Source organism: Odontesthes bonariensis, chromosome 7, assembly GCF_027942865.1.
Source record: "Odontesthes bonariensis isolate fOdoBon6 chromosome 7, fOdoBon6.hap1, whole genome shotgun sequence".
Classification (NCBI taxonomy): Eukaryota; Metazoa; Chordata; class Actinopteri; order Atheriniformes; family Atherinopsidae; genus Odontesthes; species Odontesthes bonariensis.
In genome coordinates, this window is record NC_134512.1 from 28,709,826 (window position 1) to 28,732,227 (window position 22,402).

The 22,402-nt window shown below is 42.2% G+C and overlaps 1 protein-coding gene across 9 annotated transcripts in view; it reads left to right on the top strand.

The window, feature by feature from the left end:
• LOC142384308 (pleckstrin homology domain-containing family A member 7-like) overlaps positions 1-22,402 on the top strand; it is a 127,663-nt gene that overhangs the window by 101,044 nt on the left and 4,217 nt on the right. For 3 of the 9 annotated variants that reach the window (XM_075470451.1, XM_075470454.1, XM_075470457.1), the window contains 16 exons: positions 3,496-3,677; positions 5,166-5,681; positions 6,076-6,646; positions 7,841-7,924; positions 8,359-8,601; positions 10,158-10,211; positions 13,487-13,552; positions 14,918-14,998; positions 15,304-15,453; positions 15,660-15,761; positions 16,060-16,171; positions 16,327-16,442; positions 16,613-16,807; positions 16,996-17,092; positions 18,749-18,831; positions 20,228-20,491. In XM_075470451.1, coding sequence (XP_075326566.1) covers positions 3,496-3,677; positions 5,166-5,681; positions 6,076-6,646; positions 7,841-7,924; positions 8,359-8,601; positions 10,158-10,211; positions 13,487-13,552; positions 14,918-14,998; positions 15,304-15,453; positions 15,660-15,761; positions 16,060-16,171; positions 16,327-16,442; positions 16,613-16,807; positions 16,996-17,092; positions 18,749-18,831; positions 20,228-20,491 — 2,916 coding nt within the window. The remainder of the gene's footprint in view (positions 1-3,495; positions 3,678-5,165; positions 5,682-6,075; positions 6,647-7,840; positions 7,925-8,358; positions 8,602-10,157; positions 10,212-13,486; positions 13,553-14,917; positions 14,999-15,303; positions 15,454-15,659; positions 15,762-16,059; positions 16,172-16,326; positions 16,443-16,612; positions 16,808-16,995; positions 17,093-18,748; positions 18,832-20,227; positions 20,492-22,402) is intronic. The other 6 variants (XM_075470452.1, XM_075470453.1, XM_075470456.1 and 3 more) reach the window with 6 other exon arrangements.

Genomic DNA, 22,402 nt, shown 5'->3' on the forward strand with positions numbered 1-22,402 from the left:
ATTAAAGAGCAGCTGGTACTGATATACTGTCGCTTGGATTTCAGACCAGTTCAGTTACTTCATGGTGTGTTCTCCTTTCTCTAAGGACAGCGAGAACATTACAGTTATATGAAAAAGAATATATACCCACTTTCATTCCTAAGGATTTCTAAGGACACAATAAAAAAATCATCTGGTCCTTACCACATGAGGTATATTCAACTGAAACCAAAATGCAGAAGCAGTGTGTAATAAAGTAGGTACGCGCCGTGATTTAGTAACTTGTAAAACCACCTTTAGCAGTTCTAACTAAAAGTAATTGCTTTATGATGTTCTCAGTCTGTCGTGTTGTTGCGGAGGAATTTTGGCCCACTCTTCTCTCCACACTGCTTCGGGTCATTCAGGTTGGCATGACTTTGTTCATGCACAGCTGTGTTAATGTCCCACCAACACATTTCAATCAGGTTGAGGTCTGGACTTTGTCTGTGGCTGCAAAGCAAGTTCAAATCATCACCCCTCCACCACCGTGCTGGACAGATGGTATGAGGTGTTTGTGCTGATATGTTGTTGTTGTTGTTGTTGTTGTAGTCTGTTCAGATGTAAGTTTTCTAACCTTAGCTGTGTTGCAATGCTGTTTTTAGAGAGAAGAGGTTGTCTCCTGGAACCCTTCCAAACAAGCCATACTGTTTCAGTCTTTTTTATAACTGTACCATGATTAACTCTTTTTATTCGCACCGTCAGATCTTGGGGGGAACTTGCTGGGACATCCACTCCTGGGAAGATTGACAATTGTCTTGAAAGGTTTCCAATTGGAAATAATCTCTCTCACTGTAGAATGAGTCCAGCTTGTTTGGAATTGTTTTTGTAACCCTTTCCAGAATGATGGACAGCAACAGTTGTTTTTCTGAGATCAATGCTGGTGTCTTTCCTCCTCGGCATTGTGTTAACACACACCCGAAGGCTCCAGCAAACTGCCAAAACTTCCTCTTTTGGTGTCCACGCTTAGTGATTGATGATCAATTCACCAAGTATGATGATGATGTAATTCTGGACACTGCTCTAATTTTTAGACTCAGTAAGACTAGATTTTCCTTATTTTTTAAAGAATTATGTCCTGATACGTAAAACCCTTCATTTGAGAGAGAAATTACTTTCTTTTTCACCTAATAGTGCACGTCACTGGCATAATTTTGAGCTCTGTAGCAGTAATCCTCTCAGCTCATATTAATTATCAGTGAATTATCCATTAGTAAACGCCCTGATATCTGCCTTAATGCCCTTATCTGGACATGGTTATTTCAAAAGCTTTTGCAGTGCATCTATATTTGAATACACAGCTTTGATGCCGATGCAAGTCCCAGTGAACCACCAATCTGTGCTGTCTGGTAGTGCTTCAGTCTACACCAACACAAACTGAATAGCTTTTTGAGCATTAGCACCCCTCGTGGGTTCTTTGCATTGCAGGAAATTGTACTCTGGGAAATAAAGAAGACAGCTGTGAGCTCCAAGCTGCATTAAATAACTTTTTGGTGCCACTTGGGGCAGTGGAAAAAGATAATAACACAACTTCCACATTTATCTCTTTAAAAAGCTGTTACAGTGAACATGTTGGGAGAGTGATGCTTATTTACAAGATATTTGCTGGGCAATAAGCAACATTAACATTTACTTACAGATGTGATTCTGGCCAGCTGATTAGTAAAAGTCCTATTACTGTTTTTCTTACATCTTAGGTGTCCATTAATGCTTGATAGAAATATCTGGTGGAAATAGCTGATGAAAAGACCACGGTGGCATGTTCATCAGCTTCTTCCTGAATTTACTGTCTCGTGCTTGGCTTCTGTAAGACACTCAGTGGGGTTACATGGCACTGAAAGGATCAGATAATTGGCTAAATTACAATAAGATTGAGATATTAAGTGTATGTAGACACCTTAATCTGACAAGAAATTGGGTCATTCTTGTTGTAATTTAGCCAATTATCTGATCCTTTCAGTGTCAGTGTCAGATTACTGACTGTCTCACTAAGTTTTTGCAGAGTTGAAAACTAATAATAGCTGAAAGACATTAAAATGATCCTTAACACATTGAATACCGGCGGTTTTTACAGAATTATGTTGAAGAATCCCAGCGTTCTAAACCATTTTTTGACGTTTTTTGTACAGTCACAGCATATTATGTGATAGGGCCACTGAAACATGTTATGGCTCGTTTGAAAGCTGAGACTTTAAACTCTTTGTGGGTCAAAACTGCGTGTCTCTGGGTGCCGCCATTAGCGAGCTATCCTTAGCTAAACCAAGGCGGGTATGCACCAAAATCAACAACAAACTGAGATATCGGCTTCCCTTTCCCTCCAAGCGTGATCGCAGCATGTTGCAAAGCTAAGCTAAGCTAACCTGTTCATAAGACCGCCTCCTGACTTGTTGCGTGTCTTCTTCTCCTTCTTGTTGTTTGTTTATGTTACTTTACCGTCACCCTCTGGAAACCGACACGTGCGATTGGACAAAATGCGGAAATGCACAACAATCAATGCAGCGTTATCAAAATTGTTCTTGAATTGACGCAAAGGCATTGGCGTAATGATCAAAATGTCCAGATGATGACACCAGTTTTTGACTGCCATCTATGTCAGTTCTGTTCATCACATAATTACAAAAATCACACAGAATGTGCATTAGAATGTATAGATTCAGAATCCATAAAAAAAACGTATTTTTACGGTTTGGGAGCCAACGCATGGGCAGTAAAAACGTAGTTTTACGTGACTTGGGAGTCAATGTGTTAAAAGCCGCATAGATGGGTAATTGGTATTGCTTGACTCTATGACTTCTCACGTTGACATGGTGATTTCATCCACTGATAACAAAAATGATTTACAACCCTTTCTGACATGCATACAAAGAAATGCCCATCCATCCAGTCTGAATATGCCTGCCATAAGCTTGAACCCTGTGTAAGTACAGTAGATCTACCAATCAGGCTTGCTGCATTTCACACTGCCTGTTTGAAAGACTGCTTTTGCTTTCCTGTTATTACCCAACTCTGGGAGATATGTGCTCGAAAAACATGTTCTGCTGATATTTAAAAAAGTCTACTTTTATTTTCCGTATGCTGGTATTTGCTTTTCATTTTCGTTGTAGGTTTACAAGTGGAAATAATAAAAAGGAGAAATGTTCATTTCAGAAATGTTGGTTTCAGGTTTCATTTTTCTGATATTCGCCTTTTCTTTTTTTTTCTTTTTTTCCATTTATGCCAAAGTCTCTTTCCTCTCATTGGTGAAAAGTCGTGGCTGTGTTGGTTGTAACTGGCTGGCGTTAATGTCTGTGTATTTCTACTGTGTGATTTCCCTCATTGGCTCTCTTTGCATTGGTCAGTGCTTATGTTGCCCTTGATGTTGTTTCTCTGGATGGACAGCATGATGTCTCCCTGTGTCTTCGATCACCAAACCGTCTCTGAGATGATCTCCTAGCATCTCTCTGACCGCCTCTTGACCTTGCCTCTTCTCTCTTCCTGTAGGCTAGCCACACTGGTATGCGCTCGTACATTTACAAGCAGAGCTCTGTGATTGGCTCGCAGGCAGAGCACTCTGGGATGCGGACGTATTACTTCAGTGCCGATACCCAAGAGGACATGAACACCTGGCTGAGAGCCATGAACCAGGCTGCGCTGATGCAGAACCGTGCCGACACACTCGTCAGGTAGGGATACACACGTCATAACTAGTACGTCTGAGCTCACCTGATCAGTAGTCATTACCCTAAACCAGTCAGCTGTGGAGTTTCAGCATTACACGGAAGGTCTGTGAGTTTATGAAATACTGTCTCTAAACTTGCACCTTTTTTTAAAAGTAAAAAAAAACAGCATTAATTGTTATTAGAGCCGTTGTCTTTTACTGGCAAAAAAATTGATTTCTCCTCTTTGTACCTTGAGCTCCCCCTTGTGTGTCCTACCAGTACATATGTATATATATATATATATATATGTGTGTGTGTGTGTGTGTGTGTATATATGTATATGTATATGTATATATATATTATTAAAACATGCCTTCTGACATTTAATTGTCTCTTATATCACTTTATACGTCACACCTTTCTGGAGCACAATCCCACTCATTTGTCCCGATGCTTCATTGTTTGAACACAGCGTATTTGTTTTTGTTCTTAGTTGCATTGAAAGAGTAATATTTGCTGGTATTTTTGGACCAGCAGCAGTTCCCTCCGTGCATTATTAATGTGTTGACGATGGGAGGTAGCCCAGATCAAATATGTGCCATCGTTCACCGGCAGCCTCATACACCTCCTGCACGCAACACTTCATTTTCATTTCTCCGTTTGTCCCACAAGACGACGGTAGCTGCTGTTGAATGACAGAAAGGAAGCCGAGCTGCAGACAGCTTCCAGTTGGGAGTTTGCTAAACCTCTTTCTCTCCCTCTTTTCCTGCATTTTTTTTTTTGCGTTTGTAAAAGCTATGACAGCAGTATTACTATTAACTGGCTTGTTGGACTTATTTTTTGTTTACTTTGACTTTTCCAGTATTTATATTCTAATAGTCATTGGCAGAATACAAAGCCAGTTCCACATTCCTTTTAAGCTAAAATATAATGCCTCAATCTAACGTGGGCAGACCCATCACAGCTGTCCCAATTTAGTGTGTATTGATTTTTCACAGTTTATCTTTTAACTAAACTTTGTGTGGTTCATTTAATATCAGAGGCCTGAATATTTCTCATGGCTGAGTGCTTTATGTCACAGGAGAGCTTATTAATGAGTTTGAATAAAAGTTTGTGGTTTCAATGTTTTGCTTGTTATCTGCTGTGCTTTAAAATGCTCTCTGCGGTGTATTAAAGCCCCATTCTTAAAGTTAGTGATAAGGCTACAAGTTTCTCTTTCATGTGACAGTCATCATCTAGTTTAAATTCAGCTCAGGAAAACGGATCAAAGACCAAACCTCTTAGAATGGTGTCCAACTGATATCAGTGAGGTAATTGAATGAAACAGAAATGGCTCCAGTCCAGTCGAAGAAAAAGGTATTTAGGTTCTTTGGGAAGTCTGAGAACCAAAAAAAAGCTACGAGGAGAACCTTAATACAAAATCATCTGGAATTCTCACTGTGCTGCGTAGAAAGTCCCAAAAAGTGGGAGTGTAAACCGCCAACTTTCATCCTTGCTTTCCTCTCTTTGCAGACCTGCTGATAATTTAGAGAAGTTGTTGCAGCAGGCTGTTCCACAGACGAATCACGTAAACCACCACAAGACCAAGGCCTCAGACTCTGAGACCGCAAGGCCCATCATCCACGAGGTTCTCCTGGAGCCCATACACCGAGACACGAGGGAGCGCTGCAGCTTTCACAAAGACTCCCCGAGCGCCATCATGGAAATGGACACCCACACGTCCCTTCCATCCAACCCTCGAGCCACCACCCTTCCACGGTCAGACCACGTCTCGGCCTCAGCGCCTGTGTCCAGGGTGCCGTCCCGGGCTCCATCACGTGCCGCCTCGACGTTGCCCTCCAGCATTTGCACGAGGAACGGCCTCGTCTCCACACCCAGCCCCATCCTGGAGCCCAACGGCATCGCTGCGGGGACGTACCAACGAGCCCCGGAGCCACCAGCAGCTGCCACAGTCCAGCAGGTGCAGAGGAAAAGTGCTCTGGACCAGGTGGAGCAGTGGGTCAAAGTTCAGAAGTCTGAGCACAGGGGGTACGTGACTGTCTATTGTACATAGAAAGTCTCATAAGAAAGATTCAAAATAGAATTTTATGATTTCAGACACATACTATTTTGAAATAAGAATAAATAAATAAGGACTGGCAGTGTACACTCACCATTCAACTTCACATGGCAGACAAGCAATGAGAAACTAGCTGGTAAACTCAAGAACCTGATCTATTTCTCCTGAGTTACATAGAGGAGAGATTTCTTGGAAATTTTACATCTGCTTCTTTGCAACTCTTGGGTAGGTAAATGTGATTAAGGATAGGTTCGTTTTGCCTTGTATAGCCTAAAAACCTGACAAGTTCAGTGCAAGTTTATTCACTTCTGCTTTCTGAAATGTAAACGTGTTTTCTTTATTGCAATTTTGGGGGGAAAACAGAAGCGCACTCAACAGCCCTCCATCTAGAGAGAATACCCTCCCTCGTCGCACGCCACCGACCCAGCACAAGTACACCTCCGTGGACTCCTACCAGACCTTGCCAAAATCTCTTCACCAGAGCCTTCCAGCCGGCCGACTTGGCGAGTACAAGTACGCCCAGGACCGCCTCAGCCACTTCCACCTCACTCCAGATCAAGGAGGCCCAGGGTCCAAAACCGTTTTGCAACTATACGAATGGCAGCAGCGCCACCAGTTCCGTCATGGCAGCCCCACAGCGCCACTTTATACCCCAGCCCCAGAGTACCCATTTGGTCCCCGGCCCCCGTCCACTGTGCCTCCCTCTTCCTCAGCACCCAGATCAGAGGGGTCTCCTCGCTGTGTATCAGTGCCACCTTCATCTGCAGACATCCCTCCACCAGGGCCTCCACCCGGCTCCAGCCGAACCCTGTCACCCACACGTAGGCCGCACACGCCAGCCGAACGAGTGACAGTCCGGCCTGTGGGTGATATGTCGGTGCTGGACATTCCCTTCAATGTTTCCCCCCGCAGGACCAAATCTCAGATGTTAAAGGTAAAGTAATGTCTGGTAGAAACAGAACAACTCTCTGCTAACTTCAGCTAACATAGCATCTTGTTATTTTTCAACACTGACTTTTGCATTCCATCACAGTCCAGGCTTTGTTATACTTACAGTTTCATGTATTAGTAATGAGTTTCAGATGAAAATACAGTGGAATGCCAGCTTTCTCCCTGCAGCTTGTTTTGTTTGCTGCTGTTCTCACGGCAGAAAAGTGTTTAAGTGAAACTTTTCTGTAAATGGGCACGGCCTGTGTTTACACTAATATCATCTTATGATGACTGATGCTAGAAAACCCAAACTCCCAAATCCACAATAATTAAGCAATGATGTCCAGGTCCTGTAATAGCATGTATACTTTAGGTGTTGCTGATAAGGCCTTCTTGAATGTTAAAAACCGCCATAATTACCAGCAGTAAGCAGCAGTAATCCCTGAAGTAGCACAGCATCCAAATCAGCACCACATACTGCAACAAACTGCCACTAGTGGAGCGCCACTCTATGACTCTCTGGTATATTCATGACGTTTTCCTATAATCACAATATTCTATTGCATGGATTTGGTAGAATGTACTCTATCTTGCTTGTTTTTGTGTTCTTGCAAATTATTATTCTTTTTTTTACACTGTCAGTGGCAACAATATCAGATATTGGGCATTCAGACAGGATTTGGTGGTAAAGTGACTTTGGTTATGATTGCATACTTATCTTGAAGACATCCAGTCAGCACAAAGTCAGGCAAAAAATAAACCAAAAATGAGTTAATTACATCATATCCAGTTGAATATAGATAATCTGCATAAAAAACACATTCACCGCATTTATATAAAATGATTAAAAACAGCAACTGTCCGTTGTGTGTGAATACAGTACTTTTTTACATTAAAGTTAACTATGCAACCGTGTCCTCCAGTCTCCCACACACATACACACACAATCATTGGCACCTTGCCCATAGATAACAAACAGTGGCGCTCATGTATTTTACATTGTATTTTCTGAAATGTTTGTTGCCTTTGGTTATTTCGACCTTGCCGTTGTTGTGCTGCAGTAGTTGTGTTCACAGCAAGACCCCATTGAGTCTGTAATAACTCTGTATCCACATAATACTCAATGTGATGTTTTGATTTTTTTGTTTGTTTGTTTTTTCAAATAACTTCTGTAAATGTGTTTATTTGTGTGTTTCAGGCCGCTACTATTGAGAGACGCTCTATGCCTCAATCAGGCTACATCACACACACAGTCAGTGCACCCAGCCTTCACGGCAAAACGGTATGTTTCAGTGGTAAATACAGTTATTGGTAAAGTTACTGAAATTACATTTATTTTCAGTTATTTGAAAGTAGAAAACATTGAAGGAAAAATGTTATTTTCGCGGTAGTCTTTTTGTGTCCAGTTTCAGCGGCTGTCAGTGTCGCAAGAGATTAAAGAGCAGATGCGGATTCATTTTCTGCTATGACCATTTGGCCGCTGATTTTTGGGGAAAAGCTCCCAATTCGCCTGTCAAATAAAGTTCTTGTGAGGCTGCCTTTTGTTTCAACCTCATTGATCCTAAATGTAGCTGCACTTCTGCTTCTGCAGAAGAAAATTTGGTTTCTAGTGCCGTGAAAGGAAAGTTGCTTCTTAACAAGTGGAGAGGTGTTATTGAGCATGTGTGGTTGGTGTTAATATCTGTCAGACTGAATGTCCTTTGGTGCCCGTGACAGCCTGAGGAGCTCACTCTGCTCCTCATTCAGCTGCGCCGCCACCAGGCCAAGATGGCCTACGCACGCCAGCAAGCGATAACCCAACTCCAACGACTCAATGGTCCCAAAGAGTCCTACCACCAAAATCGCCTCTTCACTACTACCACCACTAGCACCAGTCCCCTCCTCAGCGCCGGCCCCTCTCCTGTGTCCCACCTCGGACATGTGGGCCTCTTGGCTACACTTGGCACTTGCAACACCCAGGTGGGGGCGTGCCTGCCCGTTTGCCCCTCATGTTTTTCAGGTGCTGGGAGAGGTTGCCACTAAACATTGTGTATGGCTGCATTACATTAAAAACATTCATAATATTAAGATTTCTAAACAATCCATTTTCTGCCATTTGATTAATCTTATGGATTAATTGGGTTTTTTGCATTGATAATTTAAATATTTAGACGATTTTTCTGTGTTTACATTAAATTTCCTGTGGGTAGTTCTCAGGGGATAAACATTTCCTCTAGAACCACTGTCAGGAATGGTAGTTATTTCAGAAAATGCCTCAAAATATGCCCACGGATTACTATGAAATGATAATATGAAGTCTTTAAACTTCCTTCTACGCCACCATTTTCTGTCTATAACAATCTTGAAATTATATTAGAAAAAACATTTTTGCTCCCTTATTACAAAATCATCCAACCATCCAGTTTCTATATCACAAGGCCACAGAGAGCCAAACAACCACGCAACACTGACACTCCTACTGTCACTTAAGAAACACCAGTTAACCTAAACTAACCTAACAGAGATCATGCTAAATCATATTTGAAATATATTATAATACTAAAATGCCACTTACACTTTACTGGACAATGGTGTCCCATGCTAATCTCCATTATCACAGCTCCCAAACACCAACACCAATGGATCAAATCAAACGATGCTTGGACCGTCCAGGTTTTCAGTCTGTCCCGTTGCAAACATGCGATGTGTCCAATATCCTGTGATTAAAATAAAATGGCGTGAACTCAACTCACTGTTTCTTATTACTCACTAAACAAATATTACAGCATGAGGGTTATTTTCAGAGATAAACTCTTGGCCCAACCTGATTGCCACCTCATCCAGTACTTCATAGTTCCCAACTGTAAATACTTACTAAACAAAAACAACAGCAGCCCCAAAAGCCAAATGTCAGTATATTAGTGGCAATTTCTCATTAAAAAAAAAAAAAAAAAAAAAAAGCTCCTTTGCTTTATCATCAGTGAACGCTGGCCTGGCTGCCGAGAACCCTCCACCTCTTTCCCATGTGAACTTCTTGGCTGATCAGTTTTCATATCGTGCTTCTACTTACTGTGAACCCTCCATAGCATGTTGTGTTTCTATCTTTTCGACGTCCCAAAACCATCCCATGCTTTAGCTTACTGGCAGACTGTGGGTGTGTTGGTCAGTTTGGTCCTTTGATCATTGACTCTTATTTCTGGCTGTGATGAGGTTTGTTTCTGTTGAATGACGTAAGATGAATTCAGTGATGTTTCTAAATCCGCTGCCTTTAATTGGTCTGGTTTGTGCTGCTCTTTTGTCTGTTGTTGTCTACGTGGTTAAATTCTCCAAAGATTGAATAAATGACTGACGTTTTAATTGTATGTATAAGTTTTGTCTTCATGCATGTTGGCGCAGACACATAACACCAGTCCACATGTCTTACTTGAAATTTCACTCCATCTTCCCAGAAGAATTGTGACTGATGCTTCAGATTGTAAATTGTGTCATTCTTGTCTACACACATCAGTAATCCGCCCTCACATGTCACCTTCCAGGCTGATGACACCTACATGCAGCTGAAGAAGGACTTGGAGTATCTGGACCTAAAGGTGAGGTAGATGATGTCAGACTGAGTTTATTCCCTGATTTTTGTGCATTCTACTTCTACTGCAACTTTTCTGATTTGAAATGTCTCCTGCTCAAATTAACACACTTGGTGCTTCTTACTGACAACCTCTTTAATCACTCTGGCCGACGCTGAGCAGTCCAACCAAGACAGCTACAAAGGCTGTGGCTAACTGGAGACGTTAGGGCGTCTGTGTGGTACTAAACATCCGCAGATACTTCCAGCGATCTTCTAACTCTTGTGGTTTTAGAAGCATCTCATAAAAGCAGCCACCATTGTGTGACTGCGGCTCTGTGTCTCTGTGATTTTTGACTCCCAGATCAGAGCTCTAGAGCCCCTGATCCTCGCAGTTCACAGTTTACTACTGCACTGCACTGCTGGGCCTCTCAGGCCTCTAATGAACGTAAGCTCTATGTGTATGTGCGTACGTATGTGCGTGTCTGTATCTAGTATGTGTACTGAATTGAAAGGTATAAAGTGAGCTGTATTGTCACTGTATATGTGTGCATTTCTGCTTGTGCATGTTCGTACAGTGGTCAGAGTAGGGACGCACGCCCATAGTCTGCGTGTGTGCGAGTGTGCGTTCCCATGTTTAGAGAGTCTGTGTTTTAGAAACCCATCCCATCGCTTAACAGCACTCTGTTCATAGCTTGAATGGTACCAGATTTCTCATCTCCATGTGATGGTAGTTCTCTAAAATGCAAAAAAATCTTCAATCTGTAATTTGGTAAGTTTGTTTGAACCTTTGTTTACACAAGTACAAAGGAAAAGATTTTTCTTTTTTCTTCTTTCTTTTTTTTGTCTTCATTGACTATTTTCATTTTATTTTGAAAATACAAACGTAGGACATAAGTCGGATTTGATGCCAGCAACACGTTTCTCATTTTGTCACATCGACTTTCCTTTCAATTGCACTTTTTAACCAAGCATTTGTCCATGGTTTCTGTCCGTTTCACTTGAGCTTTTGCCCAGAGTGGTGTTTCTGTGCAGAGCTGATATACGACTTCCTCCTTGTATAATACAGTTTTAACTGACATTTCTGGATGCATCCCCAGACTGTGTTGGGTGAAACTGGTTTTCCAAAGATCTCCTGAGCCCATGTGGCTATATTGACCATGACAGCATAACGGTTTCTCGTGTAGTGCCTCATGAGGGCTTCAAGGCTGTATGTATCCAACAGTCCAACAGGAGTTTCTGGACTCGGCCTTGAAAGCTACAGATTTCTTTAAAATTTTGCATTGGCAATTAAAAAAAAAAAGATTTCTGAAACTGCGATGGAGTTTTGCATGAAGTGGTGAGAGTGAAAAAGTGCAAATGGAAAAACATTTGGTGGAAGCTCCTTTTATACCCAATCCTGACACCAAATACTCCTTTTGATTCCCGACTCTTCCATCACAGTGTTACTTATTGTGAGAATGCTGTAAAGCATTCCTTTCCTGTTTCTCTTTATTGTTATTATTCCGTACGTTTTTCGGCGGATAACTACATCAGTATCAAAAACATGAACATTTTTGCTCCTTCTTGACTTTTATGAATGAGTAGCCATCAGTGAGCACTGATAACTTTCAGCTTTTTTCATTTTTTCAAACAAATTCCTCTAACTTTATTTCAGTTTAACTTACAGAAACAAATTATACCTTAAAATGTAGGAAAATTTGTCCTCTTTCAGCCAATGTAACTACCTAAGAGCTCACATTTACATAATTTCAGCTATGAGCCTTGAAGCGAAAGAAACCTTTAAAATTCTCTCACTAACTCCAATGGAAAGTTTGGTATGACACAGCAGACAGCTACAAGTGTGTTCAACTCGCTGCCGTTTGAAAATTTTTCACTCTATTGAAATAAAAACTACATTACCGCGTTCCTCTCACCCTTCTGGTGCTGACGGTCTTCAAATTATTTTCCTCACTCTTATAGTTTTCTCACAGGAGGTCATAGTATCCCTTCAGCCCATTTCTGCTCTTTCTGTTGGGAGTGAGCTCGTTAAGCCGCAGCTGCTTCCACACATTCCTATAACTGTGAGGACATCTCTCTTCCACTCCTCTGCTACATATTACACTGCAGCCATTTGAACTATTACTCACTTGACTTCAGCTAAATTTTTTTTACAATTTTCAGCTTTTTTAGCATGGTCAGCTATCCCCATTCAGCTTATCAGCCTTCTCACTGCTGTTTCGCAGGAACAGCTTTTACTAGTTCTTTAAACTTTTCTGTATTTATTTGCCTTTCTGCGGTTGAGTCGGTTGCTGGGATCAAAGTTTAAATGTTTAGTATTTTCTAAATACAATGAAGCTGGTTAGTGAAGAGCAGGGACAGGCTCCAGCCCCTGAACTGGATTAAGCGGGTATAGAACATGGATGGATGGGGAAGACGCTCTTTTTGTACTAGAGTCTATCTATAAATAAAAGTTCAAACAATTGAACAAATTACAGATTTAAGTTTTTGCTGCATTTAAGAAAACTTCCCAAGTTTTCTGGAAATGGGATTTGTAGATTCCTGCAGACCACCTTCCCAACATGTGGCGATGTTGACGACGCTGTTGAATACTGGGCATGGGATGGCTCGGCAGTGCATGTGTTGTGGCTGTGGCTGTGGCCCGGTGGTTGAAAAGCCAGCTGCTTCTACCATCGTCTCTGAAACGCTGCACCTTCTTGACATTGATTCAGTAAAGTAGTTCGTATACTACTAAACTAATCACATCCAAGCATCAGACAGAGCTGCTGTCGGTGAATTTTATCATTTATCTTATTTTCAAAATTGCAGGTGCTGTTTTTCTTACCCTGTTAAACCAGCAAGTAGAACCCAATAAAAGACTTGAGTGAGCACCTGTGCTCTGACAGTCGAGTCTGTTCCCCGAAAAATGTTTTCCTCGAGAAAAAGAAAAAGATACAACAGGTTTTTATTAAGTTGTTGTATCTTTTTTTTTTAAAAAGTTGTTTAACCTTGCCTTTTTTTTTTTTTTTTTTTTTTTAAGAGGACATAGACGTTTTATGGGCAAGTCATTTTGTGCAGGGCTTCAAAGTCTCCATAGCCACTGTGTTGTTCATGGCAAGAGTTGATTTTGTGTGCCAGAAGTCGCTCATATTGTCATGTTCATAAGGGCAAGAGAATGTGTCGCAGATAGTTTGCCTTGTAATAGTTTACAGCTGCTCTCTGTGTTCCGTACCTCCTTTCTTTCAACACTAATGTACCGTGGAGTCAGACGCTTTGTTTTAGCACATAGTTAACATCTGGAAATGTTTATCCTGAAATTTCCAGGTAGCTGGAAGTCAGACACTGAAGGAGTCAGGGAAACCTGTCAAGGTTGCAGAAAGTGATGTGGATGTAAGTATAAGATGCATAACTGCAAACCGGTTCCGCTTCTGACTCGTTGCCGGTTAATTGGGTTTCTCAACAGCATTACAGAGCGTGGCTTCCTGTTAAAAAAGGTTATGGTTTATGATGTTGCTTCATAGAATGGAACAAGGTGTGGTTTTTGTCTTATTTTATGCTGCAATTTAATGTTGAAAAAAAAATAGATCCCAACCAGTGTTGGAGTTTGGTGGCTGATTCAGCACTGAAATTTAGAATACATACCGTATGTTACATAGTTAAATTGAAAAAGGGTCTAATCAATCGGCTAATATATCTATTACAACACATTTGGAATTTTATTTTAATTTGATGGAAACACATATTCAGTAACAGTTTAAATATTTGTACATTTGCACTAATTAAATCAACTAAGTACTAGGAATGAATTCTCTCTGTTCGGTTTTGCTCCCCTCCAGACAAGGGAGCATGAAATTCTAGCTTGCAGCCCTGACTGTCATGATTCAGTTGGGTTCAAAGTGAGGGAACTGAAGGCAAAACAAAATATGGATTGAAGAATAGTGTGGGAGGATGTTGTAAGCTTTTACTCCTCGCTTTAAGGTAACAACGGCATCCAGCGAGTGTTAATTAGTAGATGCTGCTACTCTTTCAGTTGGATGATCCAAACGGTTCCCTGAAGCTTTTCAGAGGCTTGTTTTCTCTTATGGAAGTATTTCTCAGTGTTTGCTGCACACACAACTGCCTGAACAATTTATGAGCACAATGTTTGCGATAAATATTTGATTAGATTCAATAACAGCATCATCACGGAGATTGCAAGTGGATTAATAATTTATTTGATGGAATCTAAAAACTGGTGTTGAACGTAAAGATTTACACGGATAAGGAGCTCATTCACATCAGGCTGTTTAGTTAACCTTTATTTTTAGATGTTGTGGCGTTGCGGTTTTACTACAGCATGAGAACATGTTCCCACCTTTGCCTTCAAGTTGGCTGGGTTGAATTGGGAATCAGTTACTGTAACAAGGCTCTGACACAGTAATCCAAAGTGTCAGGTGGGTTGCACCCACTTTGTTAAATGGGTTCACTCACAGTAAACAGGTTTACGCCCTCTCAAGGCCAGAGAAGCTAAAGGTTTGTGGATACAAGGTGTTCAAGACCTGCATGCATGCACTCAGACATTAACGTACACGGTCACGGCAGCTGCAAAGACAGTGGGAATTTAATTAAGTAAATGAGCCACTTTATTGTCAAAGGTCAATGCACAGACACGCACTCTGATTAGCACTTGGGAAGTGTTTTATCTGTGAGAGCATGCAGTTGTTTCAGTCCTCCCTCTTTCTCCCTTCCTGCTCAAGTCTGTGTCTCCCCCTGCAGGTGAAGTTGAGTCGGTTATGTGAGCAGGACAAGATTCTCAAGGATCTCGAGGCGAGGATCAGCTCTCTGAAGGATGACAAGGTGCACACTGAGCCAAGTGTACCGGCTCATTTTATTGTCTGATTTCAGTCGGTCAGTTTAGTTTACAGGCTGAAAGCTTAGAGAACTGAAAGAAATATCAACTGATGGTGACATAGTTAAGGATAAAGTGTACTTTATTACAGCAGAGTTTTGTAATATATACAGTGATTCAGAAAGTGGAGTTCTTTCAGACCACTCAGGAGGCCTTTTTGAATGAATCAAACACTTATTTATTAAGCAACCATCAAATAAAGCAGGTTCCTGTTGTTCTGGTTGTCATGCTGTTCGACCACTTGCCTTTTCAGGACAAGCTGGAAAGAGTATTGGACGTGTCCCACCGGCAGTTGGAGCAGTACCAGGAGCAGCCGGCTCACACCCACAAGATTGCCTACCAGCAGAGGCTGCTGCAGGAGGATCTGGTGACCATCAGGGCACAAATTTCCCGCCTCTCAACGGTATCTATGTCTGTTTTAGCATGTCGGCTCATGCAGCTAACACTGAAATGTTGAATTATTGCCTTATTAATGTTTCTCGTACAGCTGCCTTTCATGTTAAGATGTTTGATGTTTCTTATTGTTTATGCCTAAAGAATGTCAGAAAATATGTAAAAAAAACTGCATCTACCCTCAGACTTTGTTTCGTGTGTGTTGGGGTTTTGCAGGAGATGGCACAGGCCTGGGAGGAGTATAACAGTCTTGAGGAATCAGTGGAGCAGCTGAGGACGGCACTGCAGGCACACATGGACCACAGCGCCACCCCACAGGTGAGACCTGGTACTGCAGTTAAGAGCAGGTTCACCACAAAATTAGCTTTTTCATTTATGTATCTGTCACTTAAGAACTGTATTTAGTTTGCTGTTCCTGCCACTTATATCTAATAATGGCTAAAAATTCATATTTGAATTTTTTTTTTTTTACATGAACTATGTTCGTGCAAAGTATAAATAGTCCAGTGTGCTTCAAAAACAACTAAATGACACCCGGCCAGCTGTAAAAAGGACAAATGAAGGGTAAAACGAGTGGAATTTTTATATGTATTTGTGTCCGTGTCTTATCGCGCAGCATGAAAAGTCTGAGATGAAGCGTGAGCTGTGGAGGATTGAGGATGTGATGGCCGGACTTAGTGCCAGCAAAGCCAACTACAAGATCACAATTGACTCCGTTCAGAACCCAGGTGGGAAGAATGCGGCAAACAGAAATTTTGTACATGCTCCATAAAGCTGGAACAGCTGCTCTGTGATTTAAATAAAGTATACTCGTTTAAACGGATGGCTTAGAAATCTGCCTAAAACAAAAAGCTCAACCTTGATTTTTCACACGCCCCAACAGAGAGGAAATTAGTGCCTTCGGTGTCAGACTCTGCAGTGCCTTCTCACAGCACAGATGTTCAGCCTCCTCCTCGCACCCTCTCCCACACTTTGCCTCACAGCACCGTGCCAAAGTGGGTGAGTGCCACCTCACTGCTCGCACAATCTTCAGAGTTGCCTTTATGTTAAATTTCAGCAGCTGCTGCTGCTGACCTGTAGCCTGATTGGGCCGAAGAGTTCTAATATCAGCAACCTATACAGCAGTAGTTGTAAAATACTAATCCCTTCTGGGCTTGATTGGTGCACAGGCAGAGGACAGCGCCCCCCCCAGGCCACCGCTGCCTCAACTGTACGACTACGAGGAGACGCCGCCTGTGGTGCCACCTCTACCCAAAGAGGCTTCGGTCATCCGTCACACGTCGGTGCGAGGTCTCAAACGCCAATCAGATGAGAGGAAGAGGGACAGGGAGAGCGGGCAGTATGTTGCCAACGGCGACTGTAAGGTATACTGTCATTTATTCCATCATGATGTGTTTGTTCAGTAGAAAGCTTCTACACGCAGTTGGACAAATTAAAGGATGCTTCTCCCATCTGCTGAGTCTCTTTGGTTTGTTGTTTAGTGATCAGCATCATTTCAAACACCCGCTGACTTGAGCCACCAGTCCAACTTCCTGTTTACTCTCCGTTTCAGACTGACTTGAGATCATACTTGAGTGAGCCAGAGCTGCCAGGAATCGGCCACCACAGTGCAGGCTCTGACACTGACTACCAGTATTACCCAAGCAAAGGTATCTGAGGGGGGACATGTTGAATGGATATGCAGCTCATTTGGCTGGGAATTGTTTTTGGTACTTTAAGCATACCATTTTATGACATAAACCCATTGATTTCTACAGCAGCCAAACCACAGCTTAGGTTGAATTTAAATGATGGATCTATACGAAGTAGAACCATTTATTCTGGTTTAGTTTTTTTGCAAAAGATGTATTGTGATGATTGTTTCTGATTTTAATACTTAGTGTGATGTTAAACATGGGGTTACTTGATTACGTGTTCTCTGCAAGCAATACATTAACGGAGAAGTTTTTTTTGTTTTGTTTTTTTAAACCTGGACCTTATTTCTGGCATAAAATACGTTCATCTGCTCACTGATAACAGTTTGGTGAAAGTCGGCATCCTTCGGAAGATGTTTAGATTATTCCAGATCTGCGTATATCCATATGAACCAGCTCGGGCTCTGAGAACCTCAGGGAGGGGTCTCCTGCTGGTGCCCAGAGTCAGGACGAAACAAGGTGAGGCTGCGTTTCAGTTTTATGCTCCTAAAATCTGGAACAGTCTTCCAGAAGACGTGAGACAGGCCTCAACTCTGACAATGTTTAAATCCAGGCTGAAAACAGTTCTATTTAGCTGTGCATATGACACCTGAAAGTATTTTTTCTGCACTCTTCACTTTTAAATTAATTAATTAATGATTATTTTTTATGTTTTTTTGTTGTTTTTTTCATTTATTTTTTATTGCCTTGTGATTTTATGTAGCCGTAAAGCACTTTGAATTGCCTTGTGTACGAATTGTGCTCTACAAATAAATAGGCCTTGCCTTGCCTATAACGGGAGAGAACAGGGCATCGACACAATGAATACAATGAATGAACTCCTTACCGGAGTGAATGAGCTGTGCTGCAGCGGCGCGCGGCGATGACGTCATCCCAGTAGACGTGTGTGTATAAAAGCGCCATAAGCCCCCCGATAGCCCCCAATAACAACAACACGACAGCTCTGAGCTAACAGTGCAATAGTACGCGTTCATTCATTCAATCAGCTTAAAGTATCCGTGAAATAAAGACAGATAATGCCTTATTTAGAGGCTGTATTGTCGATGCCCTGTTCTCTCCTGTTATATGGATATACGTGGATCTTGAGGGATCTAAACATCTTCCGAAGGACACCGACTTTCACCAAACTGTTATCGGTGAGTAGATGAACGCATTTTATGCCAGAAATAAAGTCCAGGTTTAAAAAAAACAAAAAAACTTCCCCTTTTATTCCTAAATAGCTGAACTTTGCTTTTATAAGTGTACATGTGTTCAGGAAGATGCATATTTTGATAAGAAATTTAACATCTCTTGACTATTGGATTCATAAGTGAAAATGTATAAAATACTGTAAAGATCTCTCCAGTCTCATCCTTTAGTTATGAAATTCATCATTAGCACAAGAGGAGCCTAATGTTTGGAGGCGCTCATCCATCTGGAATGTTGAGAAGTTTTTCAAATCATGTGATATTGTTGTCTGAAATTAATGTAATTTCTCTTAATAATTTGAAAGTTTTGCAGTTAAGTAAAGGTATATATCAGTTATTTTTTACTAATTGATCAGGACGTTAGAACCTTTCACTGTGCAGATCAATTACAACTAAACGTGTTGATTCTTCTCCTGTCTGTCAGGCATCTCATCTCGACTGAACCAGTCCAGCTCCATCTCGTCCTACGTCACCCTAAGGAGAGCTCCAGGGAGCTCTGTGGCAAAGGTGAGTCAAGACAACCAGGCTTCAGGTGACGTTTGTCTGGTTTGTCTCTGTGTGGCCCTGTGATGGACTGGCGGCCTGTCCAGGGTGTGTACCCCGCCTCTCGCCCATTGACATGTCACAGAGCAAAGTTTAGCCTCGTTTCCACTATGCAGTACGGTACGGGTCGGTTCAGAACGGTACGTCACGGGTCGGGTCGCTTTGGGGTCAGCTTGCGTTCCCACTGTACAAAGGAGACCCTCAGGGGTGGGCGCAGTGCGTGCCGAAGCGTAAATAGCAAATAACAGCAAATAACAAATAACATACATCATTTCGAACTACCTCCAAGCGTCTTCAGCTTAATGCAACACTGGCTCGCGGTCCAGTTGAAACCACTCTCTCAATCAGCTGGAAAACTTTTTCGTTTCGCACAGCACCATCGAGCTCCCGCTGCACAGCCTCCTCACCAACAACGGAGAGCAGAGCCTGGAACCGGTCCTGTGTGCTGGGTACCCCAAGCAGAAGGGTTACAAAAATGGTAACGGGTACCAAGGGACCGGTACGCTTTCATGGTAGAGGAAACACTGAAATAAGCGAACCAACCCGTACCGGACTGCATAGTGGAAACGCGGCTTTTGAGTGATGACGTTGCCTCCCCCTGTGCTACTGCAACGTTTGCGCCCAGTTTCACCCTCACCCCGAAAATGTGTCTTTTTTTTTTTTCATTTACAGCAGTCTTCCTGTTCTGCACTGAACTCCACTGAAGTGTGTGTTGCTGAATCTTGTGACGGATACAAACAACTCGATCTATGAAAATAAGCCTAAAACTAATTGTTATTCTGGAAGCAACAAGCCCAAAGCCACTCATTATCGTGCACCGCAAGTGCCGTTAAGATGGGCGTATTCCACAAAGATTATTTCAGTTATTGTTTCCTCTGAAAGTGTTCATTCTGGTTAAGGTAATCAGAACGTGCTGTTTGCATCGCAGTTCAGGGAAGGATCTTAGCCCGGGGTATTATTAAAATGTTGTTGTCTGTGTAAACGCAGCCACTGACAACTCTGACTGTAGGTTTATTGTTCTCTTGCTGACCCATTAACTCCAGATATGTCTGGTTTTATTAGAAATCATGTTTCAGTCTTATGTTTTATGGCAGTGTTTGGGTTTGAAATTTGAAGCCTGACTGTGATCTTTGTATCCGTACTCGGGTAAATATGCATTTGTTGTGGTTAGTGAATTGTTTTACGTCAATCCTTTTGATTAATGCCGCTGTTTCACTGTTTTCTCTTTAATCTGCGTGTCTTACTTTCTGTCCTCTTTCATCTTCTCATATTCGACTAACCATCCATCCTCTCTCTTTCATGCACGTCCCATCCTTACTGCCATTCCTCCTGTATCTTCTCTCTGTCCTTGTCTCTCTAGGAGAGACCCAAGAGTGCCTTGGAGCGTCTGTCATCACCTACTGAGGCGTCGCAGCTCCAGAGCGGCCATTCTCGGGGCCGGATGACTGCGGAGGAGCAGCTGGAGCGGATGAAGCGCCACCAGAGGGCGCTGGTTCGCGAGCGCAAGAGGAACCTGAGCCAGGGCGACCGCTCCTGCACGGGCCTGTCCTCCTCCACTAACACAACCCAGCGCTCCTCCTCCTCCTCAAGGCTGCCTTCCAGCACCTCCGACTCTGCGGCCTCCGTACGTTACCCCCCGCGCAGCAGCAGCAGACACAGGGAGCACCAACTTCTCCACCCGTGCTGCTATGCCCCTTTCCAGCCCCCAACCACATAACAACCTTGCGAGAATGCTAACACACTAGCACTCTGTGCCTTGTGTAACCAGTGGTTGTTGATTGTAGCTGCTAGCAACTAACAAACTAAAGCAGGACCATGGATGTACATCCATGAGCAGGACTCACTACAGCTAGCTAGCTAGCTAGCTAGCTTGGTTAACGCTTTAAGAACAGTGGGAGACGAAACGAGCAAAGGGGATTTGGGAGAATACTTGGCTATATTTGGACAAGAACGAAGTGGCTCCCTGTTTATTTTATTTTTTTAAAGGTTCGGAGGTTTAAGAGAACTTTATTACCACTGCCCCCCTCCCCCGGTGGGATCTCACTGACACAATTCTGAATGTAAATCCACTAAGAAGAGGAGGAAGTGGAAGGCATCGCTCTGCCTTCCCTTCTCTGTTTCAATCAACAGAAAGTAGAGAGAAGAGCCCATTTATGTACATCTACATTCTGTGTATTTGTACACTTTTATTTATTTACTGAGTGATATTTTCAGTATACAGCTGTACAGTTCTATTTTGTAGAGATTTGGTATATAGAGCTTATAGAGGAGTGGGAGGAATGTTGGGAAAAGTAAACACAAAGTTTTCAGGTTGATGACGTGAAGAAAGAGGCAATGCTAGTGGCACAAATCATGATCACACCGCTCTGCTTTCTTTTCTTCAAATGAATTCTAAGTGCCTTGTTCTGTTGACGATCATTTTGCCTTTGTCCCAAATTTACCTCCTGAATCACAATTTTCGTCAGTCGCGGTTTGTTTGAAGCACGTGTCCCCACACTACAGAATCATATAGGAACAATGCAAGAGCCACTTTTAAGGCTGCTTTTACGTGTAACGGCAGATTTTAGTCAGGGAGATTCGGAGGCCTTGCAGTTTTTAATCCAGAAAGGAGTAATCTGACATTCAGATACAATCTGATTTACAGCTAGTTGAGCCCCTTGATTTCAGGTGATTTGAGTTAGGAATGCTAGCAGTGCTAACATGCTTGGGTGGAAAAAATATATTCAAGTTAAAATTTTTAAACTCTTCCTTGAAGTTAAAACTCAAACATAATAACTTCCAGGTTGGTATTCTGATTACTCACTAACACACACAAGTAACCAGACTGCTGTGAGTTACATTCACCATAAATCCTTTAAATCAACTATTCCTGTTACACTAAGCAATACATAGTTTGTCATGTTCTGCTACTACTTCACATCTCTTTATAAGGATGACACCAGAGTGTATTTATTTTGTACTGTACTCCACCAGCATCTAATGTGTTTACACCATTGAAACTAATATCGTTTGACAGCAGTTGATCATTGTGTTGCCACATTTAAATTTGGAGTATGAAGCCGTACTCAGGCCTGAGTACTTTTAAGTGGCCTATGCTGCGCTGTTTTATGCAGCATAAATACACCGGGCAGGTTCGAGGAACTGGGCTGAAATGCAATAAAGAAATGAGTGTGAAAAAGGAGCGGGCAACTCTGTCATGGGAGATCTGAGAGGAAGGTTTAAGAGGGACGGCGCAAGTCATGTGGCAATATCTGACTTTTTCCTTTGTAATTCATCTTTTTCAGTAACATTTAGGTGTCAGGTTAGCAGTTCAAAACTAAGATATATTTAGTGACTGAAATGACTGAAACTCTTACATGGTGCTGCTGTCCGCTCCTTCTTTGCTGACAGGTATTTATCTCCAAAGCTATTCCGCCATATTGCTTTCATTTCACCACACTACAGTATATCGGATGAAAATCAGATGAAAAAGAGAAACGGTGACAGACTTAGCAGCAGGAGGTTGCTCAGTTGATTAGATTGTAGGGAACTTAGA